Source organism: Onychomys torridus, chromosome 10 (genome assembly GCF_903995425.1).
Source record: "Onychomys torridus chromosome 10, mOncTor1.1, whole genome shotgun sequence".
Lineage (NCBI taxonomy): Eukaryota > Metazoa > Chordata > Mammalia > Rodentia > Cricetidae > Onychomys > Onychomys torridus.
The window spans coordinates 57,034,083-57,051,687 of record NC_050452.1 but is presented as its reverse complement, the minus strand read 5'-3'; the positions used below and the strand labels follow the sequence as shown (position 1 = coordinate 57,051,687).

General features: G+C 46.3%; 1 protein-coding gene across 2 annotated transcripts in view; it reads right to left on the bottom strand.

Annotated features, from left to right (window-relative positions):
- The window catches only part of Ccdc149 (coiled-coil domain containing 149), a 90,298-nt gene that overhangs the window by 20,338 nt on the left and 52,355 nt on the right, over positions 1-17,605 (bottom strand). For both annotated transcript variants that reach the window (XM_036200501.1, XM_036200502.1), the window contains exons 5-9: positions 9,727-9,843; positions 8,765-8,937; positions 8,055-8,127; positions 6,639-6,723; positions 3,962-4,106 (exon numbers count right to left, since the gene is read on the bottom strand). In XM_036200501.1, coding sequence (XP_036056394.1) covers positions 3,962-4,106; positions 6,639-6,723; positions 8,055-8,127; positions 8,765-8,937; positions 9,727-9,843 — 593 coding nt within the window. The remainder of the gene's footprint in view (positions 1-3,961; positions 4,107-6,638; positions 6,724-8,054; positions 8,128-8,764; positions 8,938-9,726; positions 9,844-17,605) is intronic.

Here is a 17,605-nt window from a genome sequence, read left to right as displayed (position 1 = left end):
GGACAGCTGAGATGTATCCAGCTTTTGTTCCAAGCCAGGCGTTATGCCCTTGAATATATACACTGCCCTAATTTTTGTTGTTGATGTTTTTTTCTGTTTTTGTTTGTTTTTTTGTTTTTTTGTTTGTTTTTCTTCAACATCTGGCTAGGTGGTCCTTGATTTACAGATGAGAAACTTGAAGCTCACAGAAGACAATGACTAACTCAGGGTCACACAGCTGGCAATCAGAGGGACTAAGCCTGAAAACACACAAATCCAATAAACGCTGAGAGCAAAATGGAGGCTCTCTAAGGAGGGGAGAACCAGAGAGGCTGGTAGGGCCTCTGAGGGAGAAGAAGCCTGTGGCTGTGATGAGAACACTCAGATTTTTAGTCTCAAGTTCTGGGAAGCTCCTGAGGTCTTCTAAGCAGCTGAGAGAAGTTTAGGATGTGGTCCTCATATGAAGTTGAGCACAGGCAAGGATTAGAAGCAGAGGCAGACATTCCACTTGGTCAGAAATCATCCAGGAAGGTGAAGATGTGCCCAACAACCAGTGGGGATGCAGGGAAACCAAAGAACAGGGCCTGGGGGAGGGAGAGGGGGAGCTGAGGCAGCATTAAAGATGCATGACCACAGGGCAACTCATGGAATAGACAACCGTCTGAGCATGGGGCCAGGGAGGAGATCTGCTTTTGCCAACGGAGTGAGGCAAGAACCAGAGGCTGGCAAGAAAGGGCTGTGTCAAGGAAAGGAACTGGGACAAGGCAGAGCCTGGAAGCCACTGGGACAGAAGTGCTAATGGGAAGAGTCTGCTCCTTCCAAGAAGTGCATGAAAGATGTGACCTACCCTTCGGAGGGATGGTGTCAGGAGGATGAAGGGAACCCGGTTCCCAAATGAGAAGCTAAGACAGAGAAGCAGACAGGAAGGAGATGGGTGTGCCAGAAGACAGCCAGTAGCACACAGATGCAGCCAGGGCAGGAGCTGGAGGCACACTCTGGCTTGGGAGAGGAGGTTTTGGTGTGAGTAGGGTGTGGAAGGTTTTGTTTTGTTTTGTTTTTTAAGGTAGTTACAAGTCATTTTAAGATATAGTAGAGATTTCGGCACATGCCCCTCACTCCCTGCCCCTTAGTCTAAGAAAATCTTCCAGATGTCAGGCCCCCATACTGACTTCACAGCATGGCTTCTGATAACATTCTTGGGGATAAGGTTAGAAAAGAGAACCCAGGAACTGGCCAGTCTGGTAGAATTCCCAGAGGAGGGTCCAGACAAAGCTCCCCCACCCCCGGGCCTGCAGGGGATTCTGTGGCTCTCTGCACTACCTGGCATGACCCACCTGAGGCCCTTGGAGACTCTGCTGTGATCCAGGACCTCACTGTTACATGAGATTTAGATACAAATTAGTAACAGACCTTTCCTGCTTCCCTAGCTGATGGTAAATGATCAGCTAGGGAAGCAGGAAAGGTCTGTTACTAATTTGCTGCTTGGCAAGGACAGGCAGAACTTTAACAACCATCTCTGCTTGTGGCATCAGCCTGTTAAAAAAGCGAGCCTCCTCCCATCTTTAGTGCTAACCAGGTAATGGCTGATGCATCATCACGAAGCAGAACCAACAAATGGCCAAGCCATTGAGCATCACTCCAACATAAAGTCCCATGGTACTTAGCAGTCATCAAGATGGTCCCCACAGGGCCCTCTGCCTGAAGGGGGCCCTTGTCAAAGAGTGGAAAGCCAGAAGCCAGAGTGTGAGCTTCCAGAATGGAAGGTCGTTAGTCCTGAGGTACTACCTCACCTTAACAAAGCCTTTGTTGTTGTTATAAGACTAAATCATGAGAGTCCCAGGAAGCTGACCAAACTCTCATTCTGTTCTCAGCCCTTCATTTATAGTACAGTTTACTTCTTTATACACCTCTAGGAACTATGAAACTGAAGGCCTTTGTGTACCAATATAATGCTACCTCCACGACCTACTGTTACAGGGGAGAAAGGCAAGCCAAGGAATAAAGGCACCAAGGGTGCTCATCCCTTTTCTGTGAGAAAGAATAGCTGCTTTTTTGTTTTAAAAAAAAATCCATAAGTATATGAATATTTAGGTGAGTTTTCATATACGGTGCCTTTGTTTGCATGATTCAAAGGTCACATGGAACATAAGAAAAGGTGACTTCTCCCAAAGAGGGGGTTTGGACTGCTAAGATGTGTGGAGACCCATGGTTGTTTAACCACAGCTCAAAAAATTATTTTAAAATGAGTAAATGTGCAAAGGAGTGCTCAAAACCAAACCAAAACAACAACAACAACAACAACAAAAAAAAAACCATGAGGAATAGAAATGTCAGCCTCGACACACGGAGAAAGTGGTTTGCATCTGGGTCTATGCCTATTGCAGTGGGGTTCAAAGGAGCCCAGAGCCCCTGGCCAGGTGTCTCTCAGGAGTGAGAAGCAGGCTCACTTCAGGCTTCAGGGGATCCCCGAAGACCATGCTCCCCCATCAGATTCCCACCCCTGCTTCCTGAGAAGTAGCTGCAGTTCAGCATGGCTGTTTCATTTTGCAAGGCTGTTGCAAACGTCTCCTGTCAATAAATTACCCTGTCATCCAGGGAGATTGCCGGCCTCCCTTTGACGCTCTTGCTTTCTCCCACATACATCTTCATCTCTGGTACGGCCCTCTCCGCACTCCATCATTTCCCTTTTCTCTTGTGTTTTTATAACACGCTCAATCATTTTCCTGTGGCCTCTTCCCTGCGTGTCCCTGCCTTGAGCAGCCCCAACTCTCAGGTCCCTCCCCTCTATGCCCAACATCTGTTCTTGCTCCGTTCTTCTGCAGTGCCATTGTGGCTCTGGGTGTGAGTCTTAGGAGCAAGACCACTTACAAATTTCAGGGTTCTGTGCAAGATGAAAACGTACCCTCTCCCCTCCCCTCCCCCCCGTGAAAAAAATCATCATGAACTTCAGGATGGCTGTAACAGCATCTGGCCAAATGCCAAATCCTTCTCGGTGTAGATCACATGCCACAAAGCTGGCCCTGCTGTGATTCAAATGTACTCTTGTGTTAGAAGCTAAATTTCCAAGCTCATAGGTGAATGCTAATCGCCTTTAGTGGGTGGTTAGGATGAGATAATGTCAGGAGGGTGAGGGCCCTACCAGGTAAGCATGCTGGCCATATCTGATCGTGTGGTACCTGGGTCATGTTCAGATGTGGCATGAAGGCCATCACCAGACACAGTGGCATGCTCTTGAACTGGCCTCCTGAGGTGTGAGAAGGGAACTTCTTATTTTTAAAAATATTTATAAATTACCTCCTAGTCTTGGGTACTCAGTTACAGGAACAGAAAATGGACAGGTGTATGCAATATTTATTGCTTTAATTTACTGTTCTTAATCACTATTCTCTGGACATTTTCAACTTGGCTCTGTTGCTTCTGACCACTGTTTTAACCCACCTTAACTTGCTCAATTTGATACAACATAATCAACACTGATTAAAATAAACAGGGTGCTCCATCTTATTGACCTTTCCTTTTCAACATCTTTCCTCGATTACCCAACAGAGTGTCAGGAAGTTCCCCCACAGGGACAGCAGCTCATAGCAGTTGACAATGATTTTCCTGGTCATTAGAGACCCTCAGAGTCAAGTTATGGAGTTGAAGGGACACTGAGGCAGCTCCCACCTCAAAAGGAGAGCTAAAGATGAAGTGAGAGATCTGGCCTTGTCCTGTGTGAACTACCATGAAACTGGTGTTAATAGGGGACATCTCAGAGAACGTGCTCACTAAGAAATCAAGATTCCTGCTCCATTGACTCTGGTGGATAACCTGGATGCCAATGCAAAGTAAAAGCATAGTTCTGGTTTCATGGGTTTTACCACCCCACCCTTCCCAGATTTCAGGGTTCAGGGATGTTACCTTCTTCCCAGAGTGCTTGCGGTTTACCTCTGGGAGCCTCATTCCCATCCTTCTACCCTCAGTCTAAGGACCCACTACATACCTGTTGGTTTGTCTCTGGTGCTGAATGACCATATTTTTCTCATGGATAGTCTCCAGCAGGGCCGTGGCCAGAGACTTCAGGTCAGCAATGGACTGTGGAGTAGCTGGGAGGCTGCACCCGTGATCTTCAGAGAGCAGATCCTGGACTAGGGAAGACACCAAGTTGGCAACTCAGTCATGGATTCTGAAACATGGGACTGCAAACCCATGTCAATTCTTCCTAGACAATGGGAGTCCCGAGCTCAGACATGATACTGTGTTTTACCGAGAGTCTATTTCAACTGCCGCAAGGCAAATGACATAAAACTCAGTGTGGGAGCTGAGTGGGAAAGCCTCAACGAAGTTCGACCCCCTTTTAAAAAGTTTCTTCTTTCCGTCAAGCCGGGATAGAACCCAGGGCTCTCCTGCTACATAAACAGTTGCTTGCTCACTGAACCACACTCACATCCAGCCATCTGCAGCCTGTTCAGAGATTAACAACATTTTCACTTAGAGTGTGTGTAGATATTTTTATGCTAATTCACTGAGACTCTGAACTGGAAGAGAAAAAAAAAAAGACCCCAAACCCAGCAAGTGTTATCGATTTCCATTTTGTTATCAATAAAGCAAGTCTCAGATGGGTTAAAAACACTTGTTCAAGGTCATACTGCCCTGCAAATGACAAAACTTCCCTGCCCTTCAGGCGCTCTGATTTCGACAAAAGTAATATACCACTTTAAAAGGGTAAATCAAGGGGGAGAAAACACAAGTGACCACCAGCTACCCTGGTACTCATCCTGACCACGAAAAAACACTGTGCTCTCTTGAATATTACTTCCTCTGTAACTATATGTATGTATACAAATTCATTCAATATTCTTCTAAAATGGGAAAAATACTACTTTTTCACCTAACAACATTCCATCCCAATAATATCCCCTAGAGCAAAAAGGTGAACCCCCACTTTAATACTCCATCTAGGTTTGTAAAAGATCCTTTAGCTATAGCTAGATATATTTATGTCATTTCCAGTTGAATGTATGAAATTTCTTAGAGCAAAGAGTTCATATGTGTCTAATTTATTTCTTGCTAGTTCCTGCTAGGGGATCTGTTTAGGTTTTTCCTAATGGATTGCCATGCTCCTACCTTTTGATTACCAATCCCAGAGATTGTGTTAGTAAGCTTCTCTCTTAGGTTTTTCTAGAAGACTTGAGTTAGTGGGTAACTCTGCTTGTGGTGTTTGAGTATGGTTGGTACTTGAGACATAAAAGGCAGGACCTGGATCCAGACTCTAAGCTTGTTTCAAGGTATGGTATCCAGAACTAACCATGCATGGGGTTCTCTCTGTCTATTTCTCTCTCTCTCTCTCTCTCTCTCTCTCTCTCTCTCTCTCTCTCTCTCTCTCTCTCTCTCTCTCTCCCTCTCTTTCTCTCTCTCTCTGTTTCTTCTGTTTCTCTCTCTCTATGTGTGTGTTTATGCATGTGTACATGTTCATGTGTGTGCATGCATGTGTGGGTTTATATGGAGGCTGTATGTTGACATCAGTGTTTTCCTTAATCCCTCTCTACTTTTTATTTTTGACTCAAGGTCTCATTATGCAGCCCTGGCTAGCCTAGAACTTGATATGTAGACCAGAATGGCCTTTAATTCCTAGAGATGTCTGCCTGCCACCTCTGCCTCCAGAGTGCTGAGATAAAAGACACCATGCCTGCACAACTTTATTTATTTATTTATTTATTTTTTGAGACAAGGTCTCTCTCTGAGCCTGGAGCTCACCAATTTGGCTATGAGGGGGGCTGGTCAGAAAGCACCAATGATCCTCTTACTTCGTACTCACCAGTGCTAGGATTACTAGTGTGCACCACCACAACCAGTTTTTTACGTGGGTGCTGGGGATCTGAACTCAGATCCTCATGCTTACATGGCAGACACTTCACCTGCTGAGCCACATAAATGGGCTTTTCCACATTTTTATAGGGTATTATAGCTTTCCATTCAAAAACACTTCCAGGATGTTCTTTTCTAGTTGGGTGGGGGAAAAGAAGTTGCTTGGGAAAGAACCCTGATTGTTGAGTCCACTGCAGACATTATGCTTTTTAAAGCCAGTCCTGATTAGGAATGGGCCACAATAGCTGCTGGTCCACACTGTCAGCATCTGAGAAGCCAGCCAGTGTAACCTAGGCTTAAGTCGAGAACTGACTGCAGAATATGAAGTACCAGACTCCAGCTTCCTGCTACTTCTTCCCCCAGACTGCTCCTGGAAGATCATTATTTTTCACTGGAATCGACAGGAAGGGGGAACAAAGCTGCAATCAATAAAAGCTTCTTTGGAAACGGCATGCGTTCCCATGATCCATCGTGCAATGATCTATGCAGCAGGGGGCTTTTCCATTCTGTCTGTGGAGGCCAGGAGAAACACACTTCAGGAGGCTGGGTGTCTGTCTAGAGGCTCTCAGATGGTGATGGGGAAGGAAAAACATTCTCAAGAGGGTCCAGTCATTGAAGAAGCTCTGAGCTTCTTAAAGTGGGGTCCCCCCACTACAGCAGCATGTCCTGGGAACCCTGCAGACTCAGGCAATCCTGCTGCAAGTAGCAGTTGGGTACCACTGTTTTCTGCCCCACAAACCCAGAGGCTTGGATGGGACATGGACTACAGCTCTCTGCTCAGAAATTGGTCCAACCCGGAAATGAACTCCTACCTTGCTTCGCAGACAGGACCCCAGTCAGAGCGCTACTGCTGGACTTGCCTTGGCCCTTGGAGTTCTTCCGTCTCTCCAGAGCATTCTGCAGCAGCAATGGGAAAACCAAAAACCTTGTCAGGAAAGACAGCAATGGAAAAATACTCTGCTGAGGGATACACCCCGTGTACTCACAAGAACACTGGCAGACTCCCAATGTAGCCAAAAACATAGAACTCTCAGTCCTTGGGATTTTAAAAGACTCCATATAGAGAGCTTGTTTGGTTTTTACGTTACTGCAAAGGAGAAAGGCAGTAACTATAGTCCCTTATGTTCAGAGGTGTTTACCTCAAGTTCTTTACATCGGATCTGAGGCAAGAACCCGTCTAACATGTGGAGAGTCTTGTTATGGAAATCATTTTAGAACAGACATGAGATAAAGACTACATTTGCTCTCATGTACCATTGGTGGTATCTGGAAAGATATGACGTTTGGATTGGAAAAGGATCATGGTCAATTAGTGATGTCTGCCTTGGACATGGGAGTAAGTACCCATGCTATGGTCATTCTTAGAATGGTCTCTTGTCTTCACACTGACATATGGTAGTCAGCCATTGTTTCGAATATGAACACAACACATGACACAGGAAAGGATGCATATGGTTATAAATGCGTATACTGAAAAGCACACACTTTCTTCTTCGTGTTTATATACAGATTGATATAAACGAGAGTGTGGCTCCCAACAAATGGAAAGCCATGGTGACCTCTGAGGACAAAGCCAATGTCAACAACCAGGACATTGAGCCAGCTCTCCCTAGCATTCCATTGGCTATAAAACTTCGGCAGCAGGAAGAGCCATCAATCTATTTTCAAAGCAGAGAGACCCAGGAGAGTTTTCCAATTATAACACTTACAACTAACACTGCAGAAATAGATATTATCCAACCAATGGAGCTGGAATTAGACTAAACGACAGTGAGGCAAATTCAAACACTCTACCCTCTCTGTGTGCCTTGAACGTTAGCATTTGGGTTGTGATGTTCCATCATTGCTTCTTCTCCCACAGAAACCATTTTCTTGGAGATAATTATGAGATAAACAGCATCTGAAAACTACACATTTAATAGAAGAAGTGGAGAGGACCCCTGAGGTCAAAGGGCTGAGGCTCTAAGGTGGAAGCACCTAGGTTTTGGAGTTCCCAGGATGCCCTGTCCAGACTATAGACATAGAAGCAGATACTGTGGGTGGATGGCATTGGGAGTTGACTGTTTTGTGGGTTGATTTCACTGGCTATTCCAACTAGGGGTCTTATTGGACTCCATTTGGGAAGACAGGAAAGGGATGAAATGTCTTTGAAACATAAAAGAGAATCAAAACAGGCTGACAGGCAGATGCTGAGGGGAGACTCACAGACTTGGTCTTGATTATGCTACCTTGTATTTGGCAATGTTTGACTTCAGAAGGCTGACCTCCTCATGGAGTTGTTTCAATCTCTCTTGGAGATATCTAGAAAAAAAAAAAGAAAAAACAAAATCCACATAACCAGGATGGGCATGGTGGGGAGGAACGAAGCCCAGGTGTCATTGGCATGTAACAACTTCTTTCTCATCCTGGAGGGCAGGGACAGGGAAATGTGACCTTTTAAACGGATTCGATCAAGGTCAGACATGCCCGAAGCACAGACACCCCGTTTTAAGACAGCCCTCTCGGAGATCCCCTAAGGGACAACAACATCCTTTTCATATAATTCTCATTAAGATGATTCCACCAGGGAGCAAACCAGGAAGAGAAGACGCCAGCCCTAACATGAGTCAGACACAGCCGCACGCTGAATGTGCCTGGGGGGGAAAGACACAGCTAAGGGAATTTCTCAATTTATTTTCTTATTCTTTCTCCTCTCCTTGACAGCACTCACAAACAACTCTTCCTGGCTCTTCACCCTTGTGGCCCAGTCAGAGAAGGTGTGGGAAGCGAGGGAGGCTGGATGAGTGGGCGTCTCTCAGTTCTCTTCTTACTTTTGTAACCAGTCCACGCCATTGCCAATATTTGGGGCCTGTGGCTTGCTTTTTATTCCCAATGCGGCTGTCTCAAGTGCAGGCAGGGCTGCAGGAACCCCCAGACTGCCTCCCTCAGCTGCACGTACCTGTTCTCCATGCACAGAGCATCCACATCAATGATCCGGTTCTCGTGACCACCCAGGATGTGGTTGAGCTCCTGGTTCAGCCTGTCCACTTTGTCCTGGTAGGAAGCCCGCTCTTCCTTAACATCCTGGAGTTCATCCACCGAGGCCTGCAGGTCATGTTCCAAGGACTCGATCTGAAATCCAAGGAGTGTCACAGTGGTCCTCAAACGTGGGCTTTTGGGTCAGGGGTTAGCTTCCACTAGACTGGCTGACTTGGAGAGCTTATGGATACTGATCACGTGCTAGAATCACCCACAATGCATTGCATGCTGGGCAAGGACTGGAGCTAGGGGACACTTTCCACCCAGACACTTAACATGGGTGGGACAGATGAGCCTGAGCTCCAGCCCCTGCACATTGCTCCCATCCACAGGCATGGAAAAGGCAGGCTGATCCTAGAGTCTTACAAATGCTTGCTATTCCAAGCCAATCAAACCTGGGTGTCCTGTGCCCTGTTAGCATGAGAAGAGAAAAGTGAGTCCTTGCTCCTGTAGCTGCTTCCCCAGCAGGGCTCTGCACCCTCTGAAATCCTGCCCACAAAGCATCACTCAGCACCTTAGTGGGAACTCACAAATTAAAGAGCAATTTGTCACTTTTCCTGCCCACTGCCTATGTGAGTGGATGGCGGCAAGTCTCTTGGTGTGCTCGGAACAATGGACAGTCAGTGTTGGTCCCCCTGCTAGGGGTCAGACACTCAGCATGAACCTAGGAAGAACTGAGGAAGTCAAGCCCTCTTGGCATCCCCTGGCCTCCTCTTGGACATGGACACAGAAGCATATGTTCCCTGCTTCCTGTTGTGAGGGGCCAGGGGAGCATGTGTGTCCTACTTCCTGTTGTGAGGGGCCAGGGGAGCACGTGTGCCCTACTTCCTGTTGTGAGGCCACATGCAGGCCTCCCCACCCACAACAGAGCTCAGCAGTCACCTGTTCCTTAGCTCGCTCCAGCTGCTCCACCAAATCCTCCCGCTCATGGGCTGCGAAATGCCTCATGCCAATCTCTTCATCTCCGAGCCTTTGTTTAGCAATTGTCATCCTCAACAGCTGCATTTCCCATTATCAGAACAGAAAGGCAAAGGAAGAGAAGAAGAATATGAATGAGTACATCTCCCCAAACCTCAAGGACCTATATTAGAAATTTCTGGAAGAATAAAACTCTTGCAGGAACTACTGGAAGAAAGTATAGGACAAACAACTTGCCAATATTATGAAGTTTTAAGAAAGGGGAAATTTCTGCAATAATTTGTGCTTGTTAATACACATGTGCACACATCCAGTGTAATGCTTCCAGGGTACCCAAGCTCAACCCTGGAAGGTGGATGTGCTATGGGGCACTGACACAGTGAGGAAGAACTTCTTGAGCCTTCTTTAGACTTAGCAAAGATCCAGAATTACCCTGGACAGCTGTTAGGATCTGTATGGATGGACACACCCCTTATTGAACCCCTAGGCCATGCTATCAAGAACTTTAAAAATGCTATTCAATGCCCAGTAAATGCTTCTGTCAATGTGGTCTGTGAATGATCCCAGATGTGGACTAGCTTCTTGAAAAGATAAGTAGAATGCACTGAAGAACACAAGTCTTGCCTGTAGTATGACCAAGTATGTGCTAAGAACTTATGTGTGAGAGAATGCATGAAGAGACCAAATACATAAAGTACTCAGATAGGTGTGTTTGGGGATGCAGATACTGTGCATACTGTCTCCTAGCTCCCACCTCCCAGGTAAGGCCACAGCAGGAATTATGGGGGAGGTCCCAAGATGAACCCATAGTCTCAGAACATCCATGCCTGCCCATCACAGTGTGTTTATCCTAAAAAGGGTCATCATGCATTGACTTCTCCCTCTGGATGTATGTGGATGGGCTTACAAATGCATGAAGCCCTAGGAACATGTTGCTCCTATCATGTGGGTGCGTGAGCCCAGTGTAGCTCACTGTGAGCATGCTTTCTTGCTTCTGCTTGAGCCTTAGAATGGTGATCAGTACAAGGGCTTAAACTTCAGCATTTGGGATTTGGGTCAGGTGATCGATAGAAAGTTAATTTAAGCCAAGGCAGAACTTGAATGAACTTGAAAAGAAATGAATACTGCAGAAATGCAGACAGGATGCAATGACCCTTCGCCACTCCACTGAATCTCACAGTGCCGTTGTGTGCCATGGGCTACAGCCTGGCAGAGGGTAGAGGATACTCACATGCAGAACTCCATTCTCAATGGAATCTGCTAATTCTTTCCTTGGAGTTCACAGCTCGTGTATGTGTGGATTTTCCTACTCCATACAACTTACTTGTTTTCACCCCCAAATCCATGTTCAAAATCTTCCAGTACCATTGTTGAATATTCACAGAGTGAGAAAAATGTGAGGGCCAGATGAGGACAAGGCTACCTTCTGCCTCCCTGCCTCACACCATGGATGGCTTGTCCATGGCCCGCTTGGTGCTGAGTGCCCACATTTTTATTTTTCTTTGATGATTTTGGTGGTTTTATAAAAGTCACATACTTGTGGGACTCAGTGTGTTGCCTACATACATGTATATGCTGTATGATGGTCATGGCAGGATAGTTAATACAGACTGCCCCTTCCACATTTATCATTTATCATGGAACTCTTGAGAATCTAACTGTTCTGCAATACACAGTGCACAGTGCTAATTAACCATAGTCACCTACTGTACAATAAAGTGTGGAGCTTAATCCTTCCAAAGTGTGACTGTGTCAGGATGCTGACAACTATGCTCTCCCATGTCCACCTCAGTCTCAGAGAAACACTGTTCTCTTTTCTATTCAGTCCTGTTTGCTTTTCTGTCTCTGTGATAAACCACTCTGGCCAAAAGTGACTTGGGGAGGGAAGGGTTGGTCTTGGCTTACACTTCCAGGCCACTGTCCATCACTGAGGGAAAGTGGATCAGAAACTCAAGCAAGAACTGTGGGAAGCAAAACCGGAGCTACTGAGTGCCTTGCTCCTGGCTCATGCTGAGCTAGCTATCTTAGGCAGCCCAGATCCAATTGTCCAGGGATAGTGCTCCCTCCCACCCCCACCCCAGTGGGCTGAGCCCTCCCATATCAATCAAGATAACCTCTCACAGACACAGCCACCGGCCAGTCTGATGGAGGCAATTCTTCAGGCGAGGGTCTCTCTTTCCAGGTGCTTAAAGGTTGTGTCAAGTTGACAATAAAAACTAGATAGTATAACATCTCTGTGAAAACCCCTTTTAAGAGTCTGGATATGAATGTGATCATGTGGTAATTGTCTTTCTGTGCTTTATCTATCTATCTATCTATCTATCTATCTATCTATCTATCTATCTATCTGTTTATTTTGCTAGCTCGATGTTTTCTGGATTTCATTCATTATGAAGACAGAATGGTATCCCACTGGGTACATGTACCATATCTTCTTTATCCAGTCCATTGATAGACACTTAGGTTGACATCATACTATAGTTAGCCTGAGTAGCATATCAAGGAACATGAGCATGTAGGCATCTTTTCAATATACTGATTTTATTCCTTTGAGTCCATACCCAGTAGTGCAACTGCTATAGTTTGATTCACATACATAACATTTTATTTATTTATAATTTGAAGTGCTACCGAATTTCCTCCCATGGCTCTGCTAATCTACACTCCCACTGGCAGTGTGGAAAAGGTCTCCTGACAATGGATTCATGCATGCTGCTGGAATGCTGTCTAGTGTCTCTGAGTGCAAGCAGGAAGGCTGTGATGTGCCTCATTGGGAAAATTTGTGAATCAAGGGAGCTTCCTCTGAGTCTAAGTTAAAGAATGGGTAAGCCTTTTAGTTTAGTGCTGATAAATTAAACATCTCTGTTAAATAAGTTCATGTTAAATGGAAGCATACAGAAAACATAGTTGTGTTGAAGTTTAGCACAGTAGCTGTGCAGAGGCTGGCAGGAGCCTCCCCACTTTTCCAGAGACCAGAGGGCCAGTTCTCTCACACTCAGAGTCAAAGTGGCCTCATGGAATACATGGACAGCAGAAGTGGTTGATTCAAGCAAGAGCTTGAATGTGAAACATCTTTCCTGTCACCTGGTCCTTGGCTTGGGACAACAGGATTCTGAAAAGCACATCCCCAAAGATACACAGTGAAGCTGAGAAGCAGCGTTTGTCAAACTCCAGAGGCTGGATCACAAGCACACAGGCTTTTGGCAGGAGACCACAGGAGACTCAGGCTCTGTCTTGAAAACTTGAGCCTTTCTCTGACATGTAACATGTTAGACAGACAGCCTGAGCTAGATATAAAGAAACCTCAATTTCCAGTCACAACTGGCCTCATTGCACATTTCACTGAAGTGTCATATGATTATGTTTGTTCAATGCCAATTAATTACTACACATGCCTAGTGAGGCCCAACCCCATACAACAGAGCCATCTTCACACTGGATGCTAGTTAAATGTCAATCAACACGTTAGCTATCATTTGGTGTTTAATGTGCAGATAATATTGCTCCCACACTGCAGGGCTGAGCTGGTTGAAACACTTTTAAATGGAAGCTCAAGTTGGGTTGTTAGTTGGGTCTGAAATTTAAATTCAGTCAGCAGAAGGGACCTGATGAGGCTATTGCTGTAGCTACATAGAGCCCAGGGACATCAAGCCTGCCTTCTACAAGGACAGCTCATAGGCTCTGGGGTCACCTGCTTAGGGCTTCCCACATTCACTCCCCAAGAATGAGCTTGCAATTCTCTAGGCCTCTGTATCTCTCTGCTGAGAGCACAGTATGAAATGAGAGAGAGTGGAGTCAAGTCAAGGAACACTGGGTTAGAGGTCATATAGGAATGCAGGATGCAGAAGAAAATAAGTCATTCTAAAAACTGAGTGACTCCCCATATGCGGAGAGCTATTACAATTATGTATTCAATGCTTATATATTCCATTTTCCCAGGTATGTATGCAAAGTTGTAGTGTTTGCATTCATCAATAATGCTACAGTTTGGAAGCATACACACAACTGTTTGCCCTGGACTGTGTGTGAGATTTAAGGAACATCCAGGAAGTCTGAGCTTGCCCCATGTTGATAACAGCTGTGGCCATGAAGAACAAAAGGTGTTCTTCTCTATGACATTAGCTTAGTCCAGGAGCAGAGAAAGTGTGTGACTAACAATAGCTGCTTGAGGGATGGTTATCCTCATCACCATCACCTTCATTACCATCATTGCCATTACGATCATTGCTGTTGCCACTCACCATCACCACCGCCAACATCACATCATCATCATCATCATCATCATCATCATCATCCATTCAAGAGCTCCTAACAACCACCTGGGGAAATTGGCTATCTTCAGAGATGGCTGGAACTGAGCTCCAGACCTAGGCTTACAAGAGAGCATGAGGGGGTGGCTGCCTACCATGGGAAGGGACAATAAACATTGCTCCCCCACTCTTGCTATCCTCAAACAGGGCATCACAATGATACAGCTAGTCTCCCAGTGCCAAGAGGACTAGTGTTCTGCCAGCAAGGGACATCACCACTTGCTGATTTAGAGAGAAATAAATGTTTATGAATGAATTATGGACATGAGTCCTTGGCTGATGCGCAAGGCCCAGCTGCAGCTCAGATGTCGCTGAGGGACAAGGAACAAAACAATGTAGCAGGAAGGGTCCAGGTTCTTTATCAGCTATCCAGGCCCCACCAGGCTTAACCTAGTCCTTGAGTCAGAGAGGCTGAATCCTTGGACCTCTTCCTAGGTTTCCTCTGTCATGGCCTTTAACATCCTCTAACTTATATTGTTTCCATTTACTGGAATTCATTTTGTCCAATGGGCACTGGGAGGCAGCCAGGGTAGGAGCCACTATTATCTGAGTGTTATCTGTGTTAAGATTCTTCTGCTAATCCTAGCTATATGCCCTGACAAAGTCACCTAACCTTGCCACGCCACATGTGATTTGTGAATTTAAAAAACAAAGGTAAGCATGATCTTATAGATACATCAGTGTCTATGCAAAAGAGTTTGTCTGCCGGGCATGGTGGTGCATGCCTTTAATCCAAGTACTCAGGAGGCAGAAGCAAAGCAGGTGGAGTCTGAGTTTGAGGCCAGCCTGGTCAACAGAGTACGTTCCAGGACAGCCAGACTACACAGAGAAACTCTATCTCAATAAACTAAAAAGAAATAAAATGTTTGTCCCTTATAACAAGATGATGGCCTATGCTCCACTCTTGGGTCTCAAGAAACTGTCATCCACATACTAGTGTGTGTATAGCTAATGAGCTCCCTACTTGGGCCGAAAAAGTGATGTGCTCACAGCTTCTTGCCCACAAAAGATGCTCAAAGTGGCTTTCTCCTGCACTGAGATGAGTTCAGAGCCCTTGCTGAGACTGGCTCACATGACCCTCCTTACCTGTCCCAATGCCATCTCCTGCTACCTTATGTCTGCACTTCATCCATCCTGCTTACCTCCTGGTACCCATCCCAGCTGCCTCCTGGTACCCATCCCAGCTGCCTCCTGGTACCCATCCCAGCTGCCTCCTGGTACCCATCCCAGCTGCCTCCTGGTACCCATCCCAGCTGCCTCCTGGTACCCATCCCAGCTGCCTCCTGGTACCCATCCTCTGCCCCACACAGCTAGTCATAGAACTTCCCACAGTCGCTCCTGATGTCCTAGTCAAGGCTCAGATTAGAGACTTCCCCAGACATTTTATCTCAGCTAAAGCCATTCCCTCTCTGGTCCCCTGCTTTCCAATGCCTGTCTCTACACATCTGCGTGTGACACCTGCCATCAGCTCCACAGTAACTTCTGAAAACTTCAGTGTTCACAATCCAGTGTCAGGCTCCCCATGGGGAGCTCCAAATGCTTCTCAGATCAGGGCTGTCCCTCTGCAATGCCCCGCACTGCCCAGAGGCAGATCCTTACACAGAGGCAGGATCAGTCTGGGTTCTGGTCTCCTTGACCCCTGTCCCTGTAGTAGTGCTGTCCAGGGTGCTGAAACATGTTCAAGCAGGGGAAGATCCAGTTGGTGATGATGGTGCCCAGTCAGGTGAGGGCACAGACCAGGAGAAGGTCACTGGCTAAGTCACAAGTCCTAGGAGTTGCTGAAGTGGGGTTGGTCCTGGCTGTCAAGGGCTTGTCCTCTGCTGTGGTACTGTTCCACACCACCCCTGCTCAGACAAAGCACATGCACTTCTGCAGAACCTGTACTAAGCGCTAGTGTGTTTTATAACTTCCCAGTGTAATCCCCAAAACACCCTAGCTCAGTCCTGCCTCAGGACATTTGTACTTCATCTTCTAGATAGATGTCCTCCTTCTTCCAGATCTCTGTGCCCTGGGCACATGAAGGCAGTACTTCCCAAGTACCCATGCCCGGCGTTGCTGACATATCCAGACTGTGTCCTATCCAATACACCTTCAACTCTCTGACCCTAAGTATGGAGCACAGATCACAGCCACACTATCCTACTGATGTGGCAGAGGTGCAATGGTGGAACTCCACTTCCCAGAATCTAGAAAAGGGACTTGTTTGTTTGTTCAGTTGTGGCTCTGCCAAAACTGAAGTCCCATGAAAATAGGGACCTACTGTTTCTTGTGCCATCTCCAGAGCATATGAGTTAAATGAACTGAACCCATAAGCTCATGAGACCCTACCTCAAAACAAAACAAAATGTCTGCTATGCTCCAGAGAGAACGTCTCATTAGGGCGCCCCCTTCTGTAGATTAGTCTAACAGAACCCCTCTGTGAAGCGCCCAGGAACAGCTTGCTCAGACACAGCTTTCCTAGCTCTCATCCAAAACCATGACAAACAACCACAGCTAAACACGCTTTCCTTTAAAATAAATAAATAAATAAATAAATAAATAAATAAATAAACAAAGTATACTTTAATTGGTCACCTGCTTGCTCATTGGCCTGTCTTTATTGGCTGATGGTTTAGACTTCACTGCTCTGCAGATTCATCCAACCACCCTCCACAACCAGCAGTCACAGAAGGGTTCTGTGGTTTTACGGGGCCAAGACCAGATCAAACAGAGGCACTTAGGGCTGCCAGTTGGTGAAATATAAAGCTTATTATTAAAGGCAAAGCCTGCATTTCTCCAGTGTCACAGAGACAGCCAAAAACGCAAGCTTCCTTGCCTCTGCACATGCCATGCTGGTTAGCGGTCTGCTACCAGCCAAGTACTATGATCGTTAATATGAAGCAAAATGAAAAGCATGTAAGAGCCACCACTGCTGTCACTGTCCCAGAGGGTCTGGGGGGTGGCTGCTGTGGGTGCATCTTACAGGTGCTCCTTTAATAGGGTACACAGCACATGAAGAGCTTCCAGAAGCCCTGCATAAAAGTGATGCTTGCTGCTAGCCACACCTGGTTGGTGATGAGAGGGCTGCGCTTGGAGGTCCAGCTGCCACATGGCCGACTTTTCACTTGGACCATGGTCTCTCCTGGGGCACATATTAGGGGCCCTGGAAATAGTGAGACCACAGGCGGGAAGTTTGTGGCTGCTGCTGATACTCTGGTATGAGGGGATTTTCAGGCAACACTGGCCTGTGGCATGTTAAAGCTAACAGTACCCTCCCATTCAGAGAACTTGCCGCACAGTGAGCAGGATGGAGCACATACTCCCTCATTAAATCTCACCAGCCTACTTTCTCATCTTTGCACACTAGACACTGTCTGATGACTTTATGTGTTTTGTTCTGTCTGTCTTCCCAATCAACCTTCACATTCCCTGGTGGGGAAGTTTGCGTTTCTCAGCCTCTTACGCAACGTTAGCTGCTAGAATACAGGAAGTCACCAGGTGTGTGGGGGTGAACACAGAAAGAATCATGGCCACCACTGATGGGCATTTTACAG